A 20,996-nucleotide genomic window follows, 5' to 3' on the forward strand; every position below is an offset into this window, starting at 1 on the left:
TTTCTAGAGATTTAGGTAATATTTATCTATAAAAATGTTTAAGCAGCTTAGTCCTTTGTCCTTAGAGAATCTTCATTTAATCCCCTTATGCTATTGTAAAGGAATAGCGGAACCAGTTCATAGTCATGTGTAAATTTTAAAAAAAATTTAAATATCTCTGCCTCTCATTTCATTGAAGTTTTTATTCATTGGGATTTGAGGCTTTAAGCAGCCACATAAGATATTGCATCAGAATGTGCATTCACATAATTCATTTAGCTTATCAAACATTGAAAAAATACCTGTTTAAGCAATATATGAAGGGTATTAATAGGCCATGATTTCCATTTCGTGGGAGATTGTTATTTAAACAACTACACTCTCCATGTGTTGTTCTCATCTAGAAACTATTTGAAAATATACATTTAAGTTGGAGATTGATAGCAAGTAGGGGGAAGTATCAAATATGTATTTTTACTACCCAGTTTTATTTAGTATTGTCCCTTACTTTGCCATTAAAAATCATCTGCACCAGTGCCTTAGGATGTAGCAAATATTCACAGGCAAAGCAATGGATACCATTAGGAGGTGGTTCTTACTGGGAGAGGCGTGAGAGGGGGCTTCTGGGAAACTAATGCCTTGTTTCTTGATCTGGAAGCTGGCTACACAAATATTTTCTGTTTGAGAAAATTGAGCAGTACTCTTACGTGTGCACTTTTCTGACTTTGCATTACATTTTAATATTAGTAAACTTGCACTGATAGGGTTACGGAAAATGAGAGATTGGATTGGGTGCATAGTGAGGTTGTGATACCTATGAGATACCCATATGTATATGTGTAATAAGCAATTAGTTATATGAACGTGAAGCTTGGGGAAAAGATCTGAACTAGAGATAAGAGATTTGAGGATCTTTAACTTCTAGGTGGTAGTTAAGAATAGATTAAATGAAATCTCTCAGGGACAGACAGTATATAGAGAAGGAAGGCGGCTGAAGACAGAACTTTGAGAGAAACCAAAGTTTAATAGGCTAGCAGAGAAGAATTGTCAATGACTGAATCCTACGGAAAACTAACATTCAAGGCGTAGATGCAGGAAGAAGAGCCAAAATTTAGTAAAAGCAAGTTTAGTGAGAACCAGAAGACTCTTGTGTCAGGAAGCCAAGAAAGGGGCCAAAAGGAAACAGCTACACATTAGGACTTAGTTACACGTTACGATTTTTTAAAGTTCTGTTGGATTTGCCATTTTAAAAGTCTTTTGAGTCCTTAAGCATTAGAAGTTTAGGCTTTGGAGTGAGGCATACTTAGTTTCTGTCTCCATTCTTACTATTTGTGTGACTTTGAGCAAGTTATTTAACTTCTCTAGGCCTTAATTTCCTCTTATAAAATAATAGTACTTCCGTTTTAAAATTGTATGAACATCAAGTGAGAGAATGCATGTAAAGTCAGCACAGAGGCTGACTCATAGTAAACATTGAATAAATGGAAGCTGTGAATATTAAAAGTAGTTTTAAGAGTTGAGATTATAGTTGGTTGAGGAATGAAATGGAAATGACTCTTTTTGAGAACTTTGGATACAAAGGAGGAAGAACGAGGTCATATGGGGTCTAACAGTAAATATAGCCTCAAGGGAGATTTTTATTTTAGGAAAGAAACTAGAGGAGGAAAAGGGACTAGAACAGAGAGGAAATAAGCAGTGAAAGTGGTGAGAGGGAATGAAGTATAACTATGGTTGGTTCCTTAATGTTGCTTCAGAATATCTTTGTGTTTCTTCTGACTTCCTGCTTCCAACATAAGCTGTATTTCTTACTGTTATTTACTTTCTTCACATATTCAGAACAGTGCAGGTGAGACTCCAAGTAAGAATTATCATTATTCTGTTGAATGTGGTAATCATACCAATACAAGAATAATATAGGGAAAAAGCATTCTATAACTTTTTCTCACCTCAAGTCTAGTCATCCAGTCAATAACCAAGTCCTGTTGGTTCTGCTTCCACAATAAAAAATTATATATTTCTTTACCTCTTCATCCACATTCCCACAGCCCTAGATTACACTCTTTTTCTCTCCCCTGAATTGTCATTTGCCTTATCATTGGTTTCCCTGCCTTGCATTTCACTTCCTTGTCGTCACATTGCCCCCTTGCTTACAATTCTTATATCTTCCAAATGCTTTATTTTTTTTATTTATTCAAAATAACTCACTGCCTATTCATTAAACATTGCTGCCAGTGATGAACAAGACAGATTCCTTTTAAATTCTTGCTCTCAAGAACTTAAAAGCTGCCCTTAAAATGTGAACTCTTGGTGTGTCATACAAGGCCTTCTGTGATCTTCACCCTTTCTGGTTGTCCAGCTGTCTGCTGCCTCCTTCTGGGGTACTCTGTGTATTCCTGTCATGCTATTACCACTGCATGTTCTCCTCACTCTTCTGTGGTGTCCCCCTACCTGGAATGTACTCTACCACTTCTTTCGCTACCTGTTAAACTTCTTTTCATCATATCAAATGTTATCTTTTCTGTAAAGCCCCCTTTACTCTTCAATAAGCGTGAGCACTTCTTCCTTTGTGTTCACATTGCATCCTGTGCTAATCCCCACTTTGGCATTTTAGCTGTGATCATAGTCTAACTATGATACTTTAAGGTTAGGAACTGTGTCACTATATTTTCAAATCCTAGAGCCTAGGAAAGTGCTTGGCATAGAATAATTAGTTGTTAGCATTAGTTGAGAAATCACTATGCATCAAGACTGTGCTAAGACCTAATATACATTATCCCACTTAATTCTCAGCAACAGCAGATGTAGTTATTATGATATCCCTATTTTCCGGGCAAAGAAACTAAGGCTAAAAGAGATCAAGTAATTTGCCCAATGTCTCACAGATAGGTACATGGTGGAGTCAGGGTTTAAATCTTTGACCCTGTGTTTTCAAAGTGCATGCTCTTAACCTCCACATTCTCCTACATTAATAAATAGTTGTTGAAAGAATTCTGATATCTTTCTGATAAATCATATCTGAAAGTATTGGGGAGATTTTCCATTTTTATAATACAGATATTTAAAATAGTATGTTGCTGATTAATAATTACCGTGGTTTAAAATCATGCCCTGCATCTGTTGAAGCAGATAAGGAAATGTGAGAGTTATGTTTTTATACCTCTCATCAAGACAAAACCCACTTTCGTTTTAGATAGCTCCATCTGGTGTGTGTATGTGTAAATATCAATATATATATAAACATACATATATAAAGATATACTGACACATACATGCTTTAGGAATATAAAAAAATAATAGTTCTTATGCTTAGGAACATACAGTACAGATAAGCCTTAACATAAATGAAAGAATTAAAGAACAATGAATTGTTAAAGTGCCTTAAGTAATTGTCTTTCTACTGTAGAGCAGAAGGAAGTAGAGGCTTTTAACAAATAGGGGGTTTCAAGGAATCAAGTGGAATTTGAATTTAATAAGTGAAAAAAATCTGTCATTCGAAATCTGCACGATAATAAAGTAAACACAGTTGTATCACCTCACAATTTTCCTATGAAAAGTAATCTTAAGCCTAAAAAACAAATTAAGACTTGACTGCCTCTTTTTTTTACCCGCTAAATTTATTTATTTATTTGTTTGTTTGCTTGCCTGTTTGCTTATTTATTCATTGAGATGGAGTTTCGCTCTTGTTGCCAGGCTGGAGTGCAATGGCGCGGTCTTGGCTCACTGCAACCTCCACGTCCCGGGCTCAAGTGATTCTCCTGCCTCAGCCTCCCAAGTAGCTGGGATTACAGAAGCTTGCCACCAAGCCTGGCTAATTTTTGTATTTTTAGTAGAGACGGGTTTCATCATGTTAGCCAGGCTGGTCTCGAACTCCTGACCTTTTTCCACCTGTCTCAGCCTCCCAAAGCGCTGGGATTACAGGCATGAGCCACTGCGACTGTCCTACTTGACTGCCTTTCTGTGTTTAGAAGTACATTAATTGTACTTCTGAGTACATTAATTATACTTCCAAACATAGAATTGGATGGTGTTTATTCCATTAGAATAGAGTTTATGTTTTGAAAATGTCAACATGGATTTCAGGTTAATTATCATCCTTGGTTGGACATGCAAGTGATATAAAGTGGAAGAAAGTTTATCATGACAATCTTAATTTAATCAAATTTAGGAAAATTCAAAGAATTCTTACTTTTTATTCTTTTCCTCTTGAAACAGCAAACTCATTATTACATTGGGTAAGAAACAAAAAAGAAAGAATGAGTCTTCAGATGAAATATCTGATGCAGAACAGATGCCACAGCATACATTAAAAGATCAAGACTCTCAAGTAAGTATTACAATTTTTTCTAGAAATGAAACACTGTTAGAATGATTTAGTTAGCGTAATATTGCCTTATAGATATTTACACTTTAGTTTAGAAGTAAAAATACATTTTGTAGTATGGTAGAAGTTGAAGGTAACATTATTACAATATGTCCTGGTAATATTACCATAGAATATTAGATGTGGGAGGAAACTAACATATCCTCTCCAAACCCCTCATTTTTCAGATAATGAAACTGAAGCCCAGAGAGGTTAACAATACAAAGTCCTTGATGGCTTTTAGCATGGAAGAGTATTTAGTCATATTATCCTGTGCTTATAGAGTTCTTTCGAATGAACATGATGGACATTGTAATTTTTTAAATCACATACAAATGACAGAGCAAATGGATTGAATCATTCCTAGAAATAATTCCTTTGGTCTGTTTCTGTGAAGAAAAGATAATTGACTATATTAAAATCCCCTAACATAGACAGAAGAAATACTATGCATTTTGCCTTCTTTTTTTTTTTTTTTTTGAATAGGTGGATATTCAAAATAACCCTCTGAAGTTAAAATTATATATAGTGAAGGTCATAATAATTCAGGCCACCCTCTGCTCTCTAATAATTAAAGTATGACTGTAGGCCGTAGGGGTGGTGGCAGTTGTGAATTATGGGGCCAGAAAGCCCCTGAATGGCCTTTCTTCTTCCTTATGCAGCTTCTTATCCAATGGGAGAGTAGTGGCTCAAGGCTCCTGGGCTGCTGCAAGAGTTGAGGTAAGGGCAGTGACTGAAGCTCCTAATATTACATGGCCTGGCTTTTTCATCATATGTTATCCTTAACTTAGGCAAACTTATATTTAACTTATTCCATATGATTAAATTTAGTTTAATTTTTGCTGGAATAATGCTGGCCATTTTTCCGTTATGTAATTTCCAAACAATGAAATGGTAGGCTAGGTCAACATGAACATTTCTTCCATGTTTTTCACTGTAGTATTAGGTTGTTTTGACAGGTGTGTTGCTTTAACACACACAAAAAAAATGGTGGAGGTAAAAATATTTTCTAATAGTTATAAATCTATATTATTGATATATTTGATTGTGTCATTAAATAAATGATGGAAAGATCCATGTAGCTTTTAACCACGTTGGAAACTAATTAAGGTTTGGAATCAGTTGGAAATCTAAAAATGTGATTTGGTATTTAATTTTGTTACCTTTAATCTTAATAGAGAATATTACAGTAGTCCAACTATATTTAGAGACCTAAATTAAAAAGAAAAATGCCCCTGCAACAGATTATACTATTAGGAATATTATAGGAAACAAGTGCTATGTTAAAATAGTGAAGTACCATATTAGTCATTTAAAACATGCTTCTAACCTCCTATGTAAAGTGCTGTGGGCTGATCTGTTGAAGCCTTTAAGACTTAAGAAGCTAAAAATAAGAAATTAAAAGGGACAATTTATCAAGATTTTAAGTTGTGCTTTAAAAAACATTACGGAGAAAGAAATCCAGAAAAAGCACATGCCAAAAATGTGAACATCAGATTCATTTTTATGTTTTTAAACTAGTGGCGACGTTCTATGGTGGAGAAAGATAATTGGTGAGAATGATACCTTACTTGGCTTTACCTAACTAATATGTAACTATGTCCTCTAGTGGAGTATAATTTATAGTAAAATCTTCTATAATCTCGTAATTCATAGACTTTTAAATTAATCTGTTAGGCAAAGTCTTTGTAGGATGAGGGAACAGTTTACAACAAGTAGCCTTCATTCTATTTGAGTGTACTTTTGTGAGCTCAAAAGATTCTTTGAGGTCACTCATTTACTGTTTACTAAAAACTAAGTGAGTTATCTCTAAGTACTAATAGATGTCTTAAGTGGCCAGAAAGGAAACTAATGCTGAAAACATCTAACAGAATTTTCTAAAAATGTACTGAACTATTCTCAAATTTCATTACTTAAAAGTGATGCCTAATGAGACATTGATGATATATCACAGTTGTTTATTATTAAAACTATTCTTGAACATTAAGATCTATATGGTGCCCATAATAGAATTCTAAATATTCTTTTAGCCTAGTGTTAGAAATCCATAGAACTCCCCCCTCCTAGATAATAATAAGTAATTCATATCCTTTTCAAAATAGGATGAAGGAAAATTGGGTTTCTAGTAGCCCTTTAATTAGAATTTTTATATGTCACCAGGCTGTGTTACTTTGAGGTTTGAAATGTCAATGTCTTCATGGCCAAGAGACATTTGACCCATCCTACATGAGGCATGGTGTTATCTAGTACATTTGGCTGACCATATGAGTGCCTTTCTTTCTCTCAGTATTTTACTACTCACAAGAGAAAGGGGCAGAGGCATGACTGCATGCATATAGTTTGTCACCACACTGTAGCAGTGACTCAGCCATTTTTGTCATGGCTATGAAGGTAAATTAAAGACTTGCCAAAGACAGGCAGAAACCAGAAGAACTTGTGGTTTATTTTGCTGGTTCCATTTTTTTGTAAGTGTCATGAAGTTACTAAATATATAGAAGAAATTGGACTAGAAAAAAGAAGAGAGAAATTTGCCAGATATTGAGCAATTGAACAGTTGGTTGAGATGCCACTACCCCCATGAAATGTCTCTACCCCATGAGATTACAAGGGAAATTTAAAAAATAAACCTAAGCCCTTTGGGATTTTGAAATTTTTATCTTTATTATGGAAACACCAAAAGAGATGTAACTTTGTTTTTTAAGTTCTCCTTGAAATATAAAACTTTTGAAACAAATATTAGATATTTAGGGAGGTAAGTAAAGCCATGTATATTTGATTCCAGATTTAAAATTATTTAGATTATTTAAAAATTATCTTACTACATGTAATACTTTGTAAAAGGCTTAGTTTTGTGTGATGATAGTGATGTTTTTTATATTTAAGGAGAGCTACTAAAGTTAGTGAAACAGTTTCTTCTTTCATTCAAAATTATTTGGTAGATTTAATGCTTTCTTATTTTGTGCATTTCTTTTTAAATATGTTATTCTGCTTTAAACACAGTTTCACGTGTTTTGGCAAACACTATTTAATTTATTCTTCTAGATTTATACCCCCAATTAATTCTATACCCAATATTCATCTGATACACTTTTTAGGTTTTGGACTAAAACTGTGAAATTATTAATAGTTTAAATATGTATTGCCCAAGGTATGAAATAGTTAAATAAAACAGATAACCTTTTTATTCTTAACAATAGTTTCTAAAGAAAAGTAATGTAGTAATAAAAGTATTACTAATAAAATATATTTTGCCCAACCTGTGAAATAATTTTTTTAAAAAACAGACATCTCTTTATTCTTAATGATTTCCAAATTAACATAATAAAAGTATTACTAATGTTTGTTGTTTGAAATTGTAGGAAGTAGAACTGTAGGAAGATTGTAAGCCTGTGGCAAATGGCAAATTATAATCTTCCTCTAATTAAAAACAAAATAGGAAAAGATAGAGCATTGAGTGTCATGTTGAAAATTTAATATACAAAATTGCCAACTCTAGGGGTAATTATTTTCAAAACCTTTTCTTCAAAATAAATTATATAAATCTGATCCTTGTGGTTCATTACAGAAAAGAAGATCAAATCGACAAATTAAAAGAAAAAAATACGCAGAAGATGTAGAAGGGAAACAATCTGAAGAAGAGGTTAAAGGTTCTATGAAAATAAAAAAGAATTCAGCTCCTTTACCTGGTGAACAGCCTTTACAATTGTTTGTGGTAAGCATATTTGGGATTATGACTGCAAAACATTTTAAACCAACATAAATTCTATAAGATACTTGCATTGTTTTTCCTTCTAAAAATTGCTCTAACTTATCCTTCTGGATTCCATATTATTAGTTAATTGAGTCATTCAAATTAGAAACCTAGGGATTCATCCTCTCTTCGTTTTCCTTTGCCTCTTCATCCAGATTGTACTACACTTTCTACCTCCTAAATATATGTTCTTGAAATTCTTCAAACTATCTTTTCTGCAGAATATTTCTAAATTAGAAGTCTAATCACATTATTTTTCTACTGAAAACTCCTCTAATAGTTTCCTAAACCTTACAAAAATAACGACACCTTTTTAGCAGTGTATAAACCCCTTTGTCTGGATTTTCTGGCGTTGTCTCCTGCTACTTCTCCATAAACACTTAGTCTTCTGTTTTATGAACACGTTTGCCTGAATGCCATATGTACTTCCCTCGTCTATGATTTTTTAAGTCCCCCTTATATGCAATATGAGCCAACCACTCAGCCACTAGCTGAATACCTTGGGCAAGTACTTATTTAACTATGCCTAAATTTCCTAATCTGTAAAATGGATATGATAATAATGAAGATAATAGATTAAACTAATATATGTAAAATGCTTAGAATAATGACCAGCACCTTAAAAGGCACAATATGTTTGCTACAGAGATAATGCAGGTGATGAAAAGGACAGTGACAATGATATTTTTTTTCATTTTTGTATTTCTAACATGTAACATAGTGTCTGGCACATATGCTGTATAAATATTTGTTGAATCGTAGTATGTTCATCAGCATACAAAGTGGCAACTAAAAGATCTTTCAGAATGTGTTCTGTCACTATTTCTTTCCTCCCTCCCATAGGAGAATCCAAGTGAAGAAGATGCTGCAATCGTAGACAAAATTCTATCTTCTAGAACTGTAAAAAAGGAAGTAAGTACTGGTACATTACATTTTACACTTCATATTCTGTGACCTGTTTAAAAGAGTCACCATTACTGATTTTCTTTTCTTAGATATCACCTGGAGTGATGATTGATACAGAAGAATTTTTTGTAAAATACAAGAATTAGTAAGTATTTGAGTTAGAAAAATCAAAGAAAGATGTTGATTTACATATAAATTAATATATTTAATAAATTAAAATTATGATTTTCATTTTATCCACATTTTTATGATAATTTTTATTGTTTATACCTGCATAACTCAAGAATCATTAAAAAGTGAAAAGGGCCCATTTGAAAACCTTTCATGTTAAAATTGAATGGTTTGGCCAGGTGTAGTGGCTCACATCTGTAATCCCAGCACTTTGGGAGGCTGAGGTGGGCGTATTAGGAGGTGAAGAGATCGAGGCCATCCTGGCCAACATGGTGAAACCTCATCTCTACTAAAAATACAAAAAATTAGCTTGGCGTGGTGGCATGCGCCTGTAGTCCCAGCTACTTGGGAGGCTGAGGCAGGAGAATCACTTGAAGCCGGGAGGCGGAGATTGCTGTGAGCCGAGATTGTGCCACCGTACTCCAGCCTGGCAACAGAGCGAGACTCTGTCTCAAAAAAAAAAAAAAAATTTAATTTTTTTTTTATTTTCCAGAAAATGTTAATTATTAACATCAAAATGCAGGAATCTTTATAAAATATGCTTTTATAATTTATAGACAGCATTCATTGTATTGTTGAACTTTTCAGATTTTATTGTCCTTATAAAAGACATTTCTAATCTACCTACAGTCCCAGCTATTGTGGAGGTTGATACAGGAGGATCTCTTAAGCCTAGGAGTCTGAAGCCCGCCTGGGCAACATAGTGAGACTCCATCTCTTTAAAAAAAAATTTTTCTTTTTCCTGATCTTTAGGTTTTTATGTCAGATGTACACAATGAGATGATTTGACCTTAAAGTTTTTAATCTTAATTTTGGATATAGGTCAGTTAACTCATAAGAGTTGCTAACTGGGGAAAAATCACTTACTCTTCTTTTTACATATTTTCCAACTTTTCTTTGTACCTCCATGAAAGCGTTTTAAATCACATTAGTTTCAAAACAAGTTAGCCTTCTGATCACGACAAAACTGTTATAGGGAAAAAATAATAGATAAATCACATCTTGCGATTAGACTTTTGATCATTTTACTGTTCTGTTTCTATATGGCAAATTGTATACCTTTACACTACGACCTCCTTAGCATATAGTGATCACAATTACTTTATTTTAGAAATGATATGAATTCTATTAAAGTTAAATGATGAACTACCTATTTGAAAAGTTGAAGATAATAGTTTATATTGGATGTTATGATTTAAAATACATCTTAAAATGGTTATCTGTATCATTCTAATATATTATTTTTATAAAAATTTTAGCTCCTATCTTCACTGTGAGTGGGCCACAGAAGAGCAGCTTTTGAAAGATAAAAGGATCCAACAGAAAATCAAACGATTCAAATTGAGACAAGCACAAAGAGCACATTTTTTTGCAGACGTAAGAAAAAAATAAGACTATTATGTGTTAGTCTCTGAATACATGTAGCATTATTTATCAAAAATTACACATTATTTTAATTCTTAGACTTCCCATGTTGATATTTGAATACAAATGCTACCTAAATATAGTATTTTTCTCTTCTCAAAATTAGCTTGGAAACCATTTGAAACAGGAACACTGGTAATTCAGAATGGTAGATCATGCTTGTATTTTTAAATTAGCATATATTTCAACACTTAGAGTTGAATGTGAGTATGATAATATTACCAATAATATATCAGCAAAGTTATTCAAGTGGAGGAAGTGGTAATCTAGCAAGTAAATGGAAAATAAGATTTTTCAGTACATGAAATATATTGCATATTTTCTATACCAGCTTCATGTATGTGAACAGAACCTCACTGGAAAAATTTACCTCTCTAGGCCTGACTAAACGGTCTGATGTTCTTTCCTGCTCCAGATTTTTCTAATAGACTCCTTTTAGAGCAGTTTTAAATTCTTAATTTGAAAATTTTAAACTTTTTCTTTTAAACAAAATAGTCACAAAAATAATACAGTGAATTCTCACATTTATTTTAACTAGATTTCCTAAATGTTAACATTTTACCATGTTTGCTTTATCATTTGTATTCATTCTCTCTGTCTCTATCTCTGTCATACACACACATCTTTTTCTAAACCATTTTAACATTGCAAACACTTTAGTATATATTTCCTAAAAATAACCATATTCTCTTTCATAAAAATAGTAGGACATCGATGTAGTACTATTATCCACAGACCTTATACATATTTCACTAATTGTTCTACTAGCGTTTTTATAACAAAAAGAGTGCGTATGTGTGTATGTGTGTGTGTGTATTTTTATCTGGTCCAGAGTCTAATCCAGCAGCACATGTTACATTTAGTTGTAATATCTCTTTTAGTCAGTCTGCCTTTGGTTTTCATTTCTTGGACATTTTTAAAGAGTACAGCTCATTAATTTTGTAGAATGCACCTCAATTTGGGGTTGTATGAAGTTTCCTCATGATCCAGGTTAGGCATTTTTTAAAAGAACACCATAGAAGTGATGCTCTGTTCTTCCAGTGAATGATATAAGATGGTACATGATACCTCTCTATCCCAGTACTGGTGGTTAATTACTAGATTAAGGTGGTATCTGCCAGATGTCTTCACTACATAATTACTATTATTCCATTTATAATTATTAATTTCACCTCAAAAATGTGGGCCGGGTATGGTGGCTCATGCCAGAAATCCCAGCACTTTGGGAGGTCAAGGTGGGAGGATCACTTGAGGCCAGGAGTTTGAGACCAGCCTGGCCAACATATGAGACCTCCATCTCTATTTTTTTTTAAATGATTCTAATGACCTGTCAGTTTGTGGATGCTGGGAGGTCCTCTCATCACCTTAAATATCTGTCATCTCTTCACTATGATCTAGAAGTTCCTAATAAGCTGAAGATTTTAAAATTAATTAATAATCATTAAATTTTCATTAAGACTAATTAGGGGAGAGTCGGTGAAGAATTTTAAGTAAAGGAGCGATATATAAGATTTATATTTGAGAAAGATTACTCTGGGGACAATGTGAAAAACAGATTAAAGGGAGGTGAGACAGTAGTTGGGGTTGTAAAGGTTCGAGTAAGAAGTGAGGATGAGGAAGGAGGAACCAATCTCAGAGTTAAAAGTAGAATCTGTACGAATTGGTGACTTACTAGATGTAGAGGGTAAAGAAAAAGAAGGAATCTAAAGTGACTTCTTCATTTCTGGCTTGTGTCACTGAGCGTGGGCTATGGAGAGGAAGCTCTGTTACCATTAACCAGTTGGAAAATGCAGGAGGAGGTGTGGGTTGAAGAGTAAATGAGTGCAAATGAGTTTGAGGTACCTCAGTAAAGTTTGCAGTCAGCTCAATAAGTGGGTCTTGAAATAAGAACCATCAGGTAAAGATAAAGTGTGTGTGAGACAACTGAGAAATGAGCATTCAATGGGATGATGCATGGTCTTCAACTCTTGCAACCTGAGGAAAAGCGTAAAGGAAAGGTATAGAGGCTGCTTTCAGGAATTTTTTAAAGCACGTATCTTCTAGAGTACCTTATTTTTTAGTACTATTTGGTTTTATTATTTATAACATTATTCATGATATCCTAGCTATCATTTGGAAATGAAAATGGAAGAATTCCATTTATTGGACATTTAATTGAAATCAAACTTACAAGGTCTATAGTGAAATGCTAGTAAATTTGTCCTTACTTTTATCATTCCACTTCTTTGTCAGATGTCAATTAAGTTACCTTTTAATTTTAGATGGAAGAAGAACCATTTAACCCAGACTACGTTGAAGTAGACAGAGTATTAGAAGTCTCTTTTTGTGAAGATAAAGATACTGGTGAGGTAAATATTTGGTAAAAAGATTTTTTAAGTAAGAAAAATCTGAAGCTTTCCAAGTATTAAGACCTAGTACTTTATTCTTTGTTTAAACTATTTCTTACTAGTGTCTTTTTCAAAATGGTAAAATGAAAAAAATTTTTTTACAGCCTGTTATTTACTACTTAGTAAAATGGTGCTCATTGCCATATGAAGATAGTACTTGGGAACTAAAAGAAGATGTAGATCTTGCAAAAATAGAAGAGTTTGAACAACTGCAAGCTTCGAGGCCTGACACAAGACGTTTGGTAAGAACCTGTTTTAGACAGCTTTATAAAATCTTAGCACTTGTTTATGTAAGTTATGATATTGCTAATAATTATATAATGTTTTACTTTTATTTCTTTTAAACAGGCTTGTTACTATGTGAGTCTAGTTTTGGGAGCCAAAGCTTAAGAGGGAGTTTATATGTGAAAAGACAGGAGCAGATTCCTTTTTGATTAGCACGAGAGTGAGGAAAGCTGCCCTGATAAACATGGAGATGTGAAGTAAGAGAAGGAAATGAATTAAATATTCCATAGAAGAGATCATATTGTTTTATAATAACTATTTTCTGATCTTCCTAGTATTATTTTCTGGTCTTCTTACTTTATTTTCCAGTAATGTCCATAGGCTGTTAACAAAAGCATATCAGTTTACCCCCATTCCTTTTACCTTCTAAATGCTATTCCTTGAACCAAGAAACAGAAGCGTCACCTAATTCAGAGAGGAATGAGTCAAGGAATGTTGTAAAAGAGAAAGATTTTCTTTTGGGGTGGGGACTATGCCTTAGTGGTAATATTAAGCCTCATTGAATAAGCTATGTCTTTAGATAAGTGATTCTCAGTCAAAGCTGCATATCAGAATCTCTTCTGGAGCTTTTCAAAAATTAGAGATGCCTTAAATAAATGTTATAGGCCTTGGTTAAGGGGGCCCAGCCAATAGAATTAATCCCCTTAATTAATGGAAAATTGATGACAACAGGGCTAGTCTGTCACGGTTAAATAATGTAGGCGGTGTTTGTTTTGTTTTGTTTTGTTTTCCTTTCTTTTTGCCAGTATATTGCTGTTAAATAAAATAGCATATAAGTCACGTAAAGTATTTTAAGATTCTGTAAATGAAATTTTTCCCTGACCCAAACTAATGAATCATTAATAGTGATTGGATTGCTGAAAAGAAGCTATACAGAATATGATCTAATGCAGAAATTATTTTAAGCAGCAATTAAAATATATGTTAATTATTTTAATGTTCATTGGCTATCACTTAAAAAATGTTTTCTTTAGCAAACACCTGTATTAAGTAGCAGCAGAGCTTCAATAACCAGTCCTGTTCTCAGTATACTGATAGCCTGTTTTGTTTTCCATGTACAATTACCATACACTTACCTGATATTTAAGAAAAGCTCTCTTGAATTGTGTTTTTCCTCTGCTCTCAGGGTAACACAACAATCAACACAAAAGACTTCTGTGACCCCAAAATATGTGGGGAATTCTTCCGACCAGCAAGCAGTCAGTTCTGCAGTGGACGCCAGCTGGCTGTCCTCTAATTCAATTCTACCCAGCTCTAATTCACCATCTACCCAGATATAGCATCAGATCCCACATCTTGATGGTTCAGTCCCACAACACTGCCCCCTCCTTTCCACCAGTCACAAGTCCAGGGGCCTTCAGAACTTCTGACTGACTGGCTTCAAGTTAGGGTTCCCATTACCCACCACTTTTGGTTTGATTAATTTGCTAGAGCAGCTCACAGCACTCAGGAAGACATTCAAGTTTTACCAGTTTATTCCTAAGGATATTTTAAAGGATACAAACAAACAGCCAGAGGAAGAGAGACATAGGGCGAGGTCTGAGTGCAGGAGCTTCTGTCCCTGTAGAGTTGGGGTTTGCCACTCTCCTGGCATGTGGATGAGTTCTTGTTCACCTTTCTGTCAGTCTCCACATGTTCAACTCCCTGGAAGTGTTCAGCTCCTGGAAGTTCACTAAACCCTGTCCTCTTGGGTTTTTATGGAGGCTTCATTATGTAGGCATGATTGATTCAATCATCCAATGGCCATTGGTGATCAGCTTGACCTTCTCCCCTTCCTTCCTCCGCTCCTCCCCTCCTTCCTTTCTGCCCATTCCCCTTCTCCTGTTCTCCCCTCTAATCATGCCTTTGTCCTGGTGACCAGCCCCACCTGAATCTATCAGTCAGCAATATTGGCACACAAGCAGCACTTTGGAGAACCCAAGGATATCAGGAGTTGTATGCCAGGAAATCGGAATGAAGATCAAATACATATTTCACAATATCACACCTGATTATCCTGATAATTCTTAGAAGTGTAATTTTGTTTATTAGTAACAGTATAATTTTAAAGCAGAAGACAATAGGAGACCTTTTGCTTGTTTCTCAGAAACTTATTTCTCCTACTGAGATCCTACTAATTTGGGGCCAGGATAATGTTATTTGAATTCTCATTCAGGAATCTTCAGAAAATTTATGTCTTATATATCTGTATATATAAGTGAATAAAATTCTTTTACATATAATGTTTCACTTCTATGCTTCTAGATTTCTTTTGAAAGAAATGTTTTGTACCATGAATATCAAAAGTTATTTTGGATGCTATTATAAAATGGTTATTGTTTTTTAAAAATATATTCATGATTGTTGCCACAATGTAGAATACAATTGACATTTGCACATTGATCTTGTATTATGCAACCTCGCTAAAATTACTACTTAGTTGAGCTTTCTTGGTAGATTCCACAGGATTTTCTACATAGACAAATCATGTCTTCTATAATATAAATAAAGACAGTTTGTTATTCTTTTTCTTTTTCTTGTTTGATTACACTTGTTAGTGCCTGCAGTACAATGTTGAATAGAAGTTGTCACAGAGGACATCCTTGACTTATTCCTGATCTTAGGGGGAAAGCAGTCAGTCTTTCACCTTTAAATGTAATGCTAGTTTTGGCTTTTTCATAGTTGTACCATAACAGTTTAAGGAAGTTCCCTTCTATTCAAAATTTGATGAGTTTTAATTAGGAGTGGATGTTGAATTTCTCAAATTCTTTTTCTGCGTCTACTGAGAGTATCATATTATTTTTGGTTTTTATGTTTTATGTTTTTTAAAATAGAGATTGTGTCTCCCTGTGTTGTCCAGGCTGGTCTTGAACTCCTAATCTCAAGTGATCCTCCCCATCTGGCCTCCAAAAGTGCTGGGATTTTAGGCATGTGCCACCACACTCAGCTGATTTTTATTTTTTAATCTGTTGATCAACACTGATTAATTTTCTACTTTAAACCCACCTTCCATTCCTGGTTTAAAAAAAAAAAAAAACCCTACTTGGTCATGATCTTATTGCCCTTATTATATATTGTTAAGTTCCATTTGGTGAAATTGCGTTAAGAATATTTGCATCTTTGTTCGTGAGGGACATTGGTCTGTAGTTTTCTTGTGATGTCTTTGTCTGATTTTGGTATCAGGGCTTCATAGAATGAGTCTGGAAATATACCTTCCTCTTCAATTTTCTGGAAGAGTTGTATAGAATTAATTTGACCTTTAAATGTTAGGTAAAAATTAATCATAACACTGTACACTGTTATGCCTCTTAGGGTTATTTTTAAACCAATGCTTTTTGCCTTCAGTATGATATATGGATGATTTAAACACCATTCATTCTTTGTTTTTCCACAAAGGACCGTCCTCCTTCTAACATTTGGAAGAAAATAGATCAATCCAGGGACTATAAAAATGGCAATCAACTCAGGGAATATCAACTGGAAGGACTCAACTGGCTCTTGTTCAATTGGTACAATAGGTATGTAGTATATCTTAATAAAAAAAATTTATTTTTTTAATGTGTGCCAAAATGTGTCAAGTAAAACAGATACTGATGTTGCTATATTGTTATTGTTATGAAGTCTTCATTATTTACAGTGAGGTTACCTCAGGAAAATATATAAATTGCAACTTAGGATTCAACTACATCATTCTTTAAATGTATACCAATCAGAATAGAATAAAGTTGGTATGTTGAGTAATACTTAAATTTAAAACACCTTTCCAAGAGTCCTAAGAAATCTGTGTTATATAATGCTTTTCAGCTTATCAACCCATACTACTGTCTGCCAAAAATCAGTTCGAGTTAGTGAGTTATGAGCAAGGTATACTTATAGGAATTAAAGCTCTATCTTTTAATGTAAATCGTCAAAGAAGTAGGTTGTCAGCAATAGATAATGAATGGAATATAAAATATGGGAACCTAGTAATTAATTACCCCATTTTTATTATTTGTTTTCCAAGGTTTTCAAAATGCCTTATAGAATATCTTACATTCTTTTTTGACATGAAAAGATAATTGCAAAAGAAGTAAAAAATGTTACTGCGATTGAGAAAGCATAGTAGTTACATATGCAAAAGAGCAAATAAAGGCACTACTGTTAGTAAGAATAGCAAAATTTAATGATGCTTTTATTCAGAATCATTTTTACTTTTCACGTGAGTCTTCTGAATTGTTATGCTTAGTGATGGTGAGTCATGGACTCAGTCGATGGAAAGAGGCCTGTTATCCCCACAGTGCTCTTTTCCCTGATTTATATTTTCCAAATATTAATCATCATTTTTCCCACGAGAACCATCTAGGAAAAGTAGTTGACAAAACATTTTTTTAACTTGTCTTCCCTCATCAGTACCCTTTCCCATCTCCTATATTGCCTGTTTTAACCTTTCACCACTTTCTTGAAGCCCTTTATCGCAGTTCTGCCCTCTTCACTCTCTGTATATGACTGCTTCATAGAGAAACCCGGGGATGGTAGGTAAACTCATCCAAGTTCTTCCTTGTCTTCATATCCAAGCCTACAGATGTGTTAATATCTTCATCCATAGTTACTCTTACCACTGTCCTCATGTATCAGATATGCCATCTCATCTAGTCTTCTTAGAACCTTAGAGCCTTACTTCAGTCACTTATCCTTCTCTTTTATATCTCCAGGCCATCCCTGAAGACTATTGCCATCCCTTCAGTCTATGAACAAATTTGAGTTTAAAATAAACCTTCTCTTGGCTCTACTTCTCTCTCTCTCTCTCTTTCTCTGTCTGTCTCCCCATTCCCCCCAGCACCACCACCACTGCCTCCACCCCAACTCCCCTGCATTCTCTGAAGCTTTTAACTTTCCAAATCCATGGAATATTTTTCAGCCCTAATTTGCTCTCTGCTGCATTGGTTAGTAGTTGGTACTCCTTTCTTCTTTAAACATTCCTCCCACTCTGAACTCCAACAGCTTCCACAGTGTGACTCTCTCCTAGCTCTGCAGTACCTGTGACTATTCCCTTCAATAGTCTGCTGGTTCTTCTTCCTCTGCCTGCCCTGTAGATATTGTGTTTGCCTGCCCTGGGTTCTGTCTTTAGCTATCTTTTCATATTACATGTTTGTTCTCCCTAAGCCATATTCTATACTCCGTATGCCTTCATGTAGCAATAATATTCTAATGGTCCCATACTTTTATCTCTATGGTCTTGAACTCTGGGCCCATATTTTTATTTGCCTCTTGCTACTTGAGTGTCTATCTCAATGATTCTTTAAACACAACAGATTAAAAATTAATATTATTTCCTGTTTCTTCCCCACCAAAATTGTTCTTCCTCTGTATTTTCCATCTTGGTTAATAATAACACAATTCATTTAGTCACCCAAACTGAAATCTGGCTTCACGCTACACCCCATACATTGGTAACTAGGTCCATTTCATTCTAACCCATAATTAATTCTGGAAAGTTCTCTCCTCATAGTTTCTCCTCTCTTAGACCAGGTGCCCACACTTTCTTCCCTGCACTTAATGGTACTTTCCCAGTTACTGTCCCAACTTCTAGTCACCTCAACCTCTAATATCCACAATAGCACCAGAGTAAACTTTAAAATACAAACCTAATCTCATTGGATTTGTTTGAAGAGTTCCAGTAATTTCCATTGCATAATAGAATGGCAAATGTCTTCTATTTATGACCCTACTTACCTCAATAATCTCTCCTCCTTTTACCCTCCCCTCCAAACCATAGTAAACAACTTTTGGTCCCTCAGTTCATCATGTTCTTTACACTTCTGCTCATTCATTGTGCTCTCTGGCAAAAATCCTACTCATTACTGACCTCCTTTCTGAAAGAGGTCTTCTCTCATCTCTTCTAGCCAGAGTTGAGGCTTACTCTTTTGAGCCTCCATAATAAACCATACTGAGGATTCTTAATTGGCCACATATCATAATCATCTGTGAAGCTTATTTTTGAAATTATAGCTGATTTTATCCTATTCCATACACAGTGAATCAGAATGTATAGGGTAGGGGCCTGAGCATCTGTTTTCTTTCAAGCTTTGTAAGCTCTTCTGATGTGCAGCCACAATTGAAAACCAGTGCTTTATCTGTGCTTCAGTGATAGCACATTGCATGATTATTTATTTATTTGCATGTCAGCTTCTGTAATAGATACACACGCCTGAAAGACAGAGAACATGTTTTATTTCTTTTGTATCCCATCTTCTCATACTGTCCTGAGATATAGAAGGTATTTATTAAATGATTCCTGAACAGATAATATATAGAGTTGGCCTTGACCTTCCCTTTTCTTTTTTGAAAAATCAAACATCTAATGGGTGGTATCCTTATTTTGGAGCTATAGAAATCTTTAGCTGTCCCTTTGCAGGTTTATAATAAAATTGTAATCTTAAGCCTACCCTGCAGTTAAGCAACTTTTACATTTTTATAAATGCAACTATTTGATTATTTTTGTATATTTATCTTTAAAGTACAGAAGAAAACCCCAGTGTATGTATGGATAATATATGTGTTTATTTCAGACGAAACTGCATCTTAGCAGATGAAATGGGTCTTGGCAAAACTATTCAATCAATTACATTCCTCTATGAAATCCTTCTGACTGGTATAAGAGGACCTTTCCTGATTATTGCTCCACTTTCTACTATTGCAAACTGGGAGAGAGAATTTCGTACGTGGACTGATATTAACGTTGTGGTTTATCATGGGAGCCTGATTAGCAGACAGATGATACAGCAATACGAGATGTACTTCAGGGATTCACAGGTGTGTTATTGATTATTTTGTTTGTTGTTTGCAAGGTCAGGGCTGAAAAAGATAAGCATTACCTACCAATTATTTTCAAATTTAGAATACATTTTAATTGCCTACCTAGATCTTAGTTTAAGCTCTTTTATTCATCATTTTTATTTTACAGTAAATTTGAATAGCTGAAGAGAACAATGAGAAAAGTCAATTTAATGCTGTAGTTCACTATAATGAAGTATGCAGATTTAAACAATGCACGAGTTTCATTGTAATCCTTAATTTTTCAACTAGAATAATAATTTTACTAATTGTTTTTAAATATACATGAGATTTATTTTTAGAGTATTAACTGTCTCTGATTATTGTCCAGCTTTTTTCTCATCATTTTAAAAATTTAAATCTTCACTAATACCACAGGCTTAAATGCCTGTTGAGGTGAGACCGTAGGTTCTCTTTCATGTTCAGTGGATTTTTATTTTAGACATTTTTAAAAATGTGGTTCGTTTTGCTTACCAAAACAGGTATACTTCCATATTTTAGGATTGATTATTTCAGTACTCTAGTGGTTTGATGATGTTCCTCTCTCCATGTATTTTAGAGGAGCATTTTCTATTTTACTTTGACCACTTACTCTTTAAGAAGGGATTTCCTATCCCTTCTAAATACATAGATCGTAAAATAAAGAAATGACAACTTAAGAATTTTCTAGCAGAAAGTTAAGACTGGAAAAGATAGGCCAGGCATGGTGGCTCACACGTATAATCTTAACACTTTGGGAGGCCGAGGTGGGAGGATTGCTTGAGGCCAGGAGTTCCAGACCAGTCTGGGCAACATAGCAAGACGCCAACTCTATGAAAAAATTAAAATATTTTTTAAAAAAGAAAATGTGAGAAAACATTCAAGTCATGGTTTTGAATGTTCATGTGAATCATTTTATTAAAATATTAAGAAATAAAATCAGTAAACACAATTCACAAAA

The 20,996-nt window shown here is 34.2% G+C and overlaps 1 protein-coding gene across 14 annotated transcripts in view; it reads left to right on the top strand.

The window, feature by feature from the left end:
* The window catches only part of CHD9 (chromodomain helicase DNA binding protein 9), a 282,887-nt gene that overhangs the window by 174,099 nt on the left and 87,792 nt on the right, over positions 1-20,996 (top strand). For all 14 annotated transcript variants that reach the window (XM_058440975.1, XM_032157338.2, XM_058440973.1 and 11 more), the window contains 9 exons: positions 4,192-4,303; positions 7,905-8,051; positions 8,934-9,002; positions 9,086-9,141; positions 10,427-10,544; positions 12,854-12,940; positions 13,084-13,221; positions 16,640-16,761; positions 19,792-20,035. In XM_058440975.1, the coding sequence (XP_058296958.1) occupies positions 4,192-4,303; positions 7,905-8,051; positions 8,934-9,002; positions 9,086-9,141; positions 10,427-10,544; positions 12,854-12,940; positions 13,084-13,221; positions 16,640-16,761; positions 19,792-20,035 (1,093 nt within the window). The remainder of the gene's footprint in view (positions 1-4,191; positions 4,304-7,904; positions 8,052-8,933; positions 9,003-9,085; positions 9,142-10,426; positions 10,545-12,853; positions 12,941-13,083; positions 13,222-16,639; positions 16,762-19,791; positions 20,036-20,996) is intronic.

Source organism: Hylobates moloch, unplaced genomic scaffold (genome assembly GCF_009828535.3).
Source record: "Hylobates moloch isolate HMO894 unplaced genomic scaffold, HMol_V3 SCAFFOLD_6, whole genome shotgun sequence".
NCBI lineage: Eukaryota > Metazoa > Chordata > Mammalia > Primates > Hylobatidae > Hylobates > Hylobates moloch.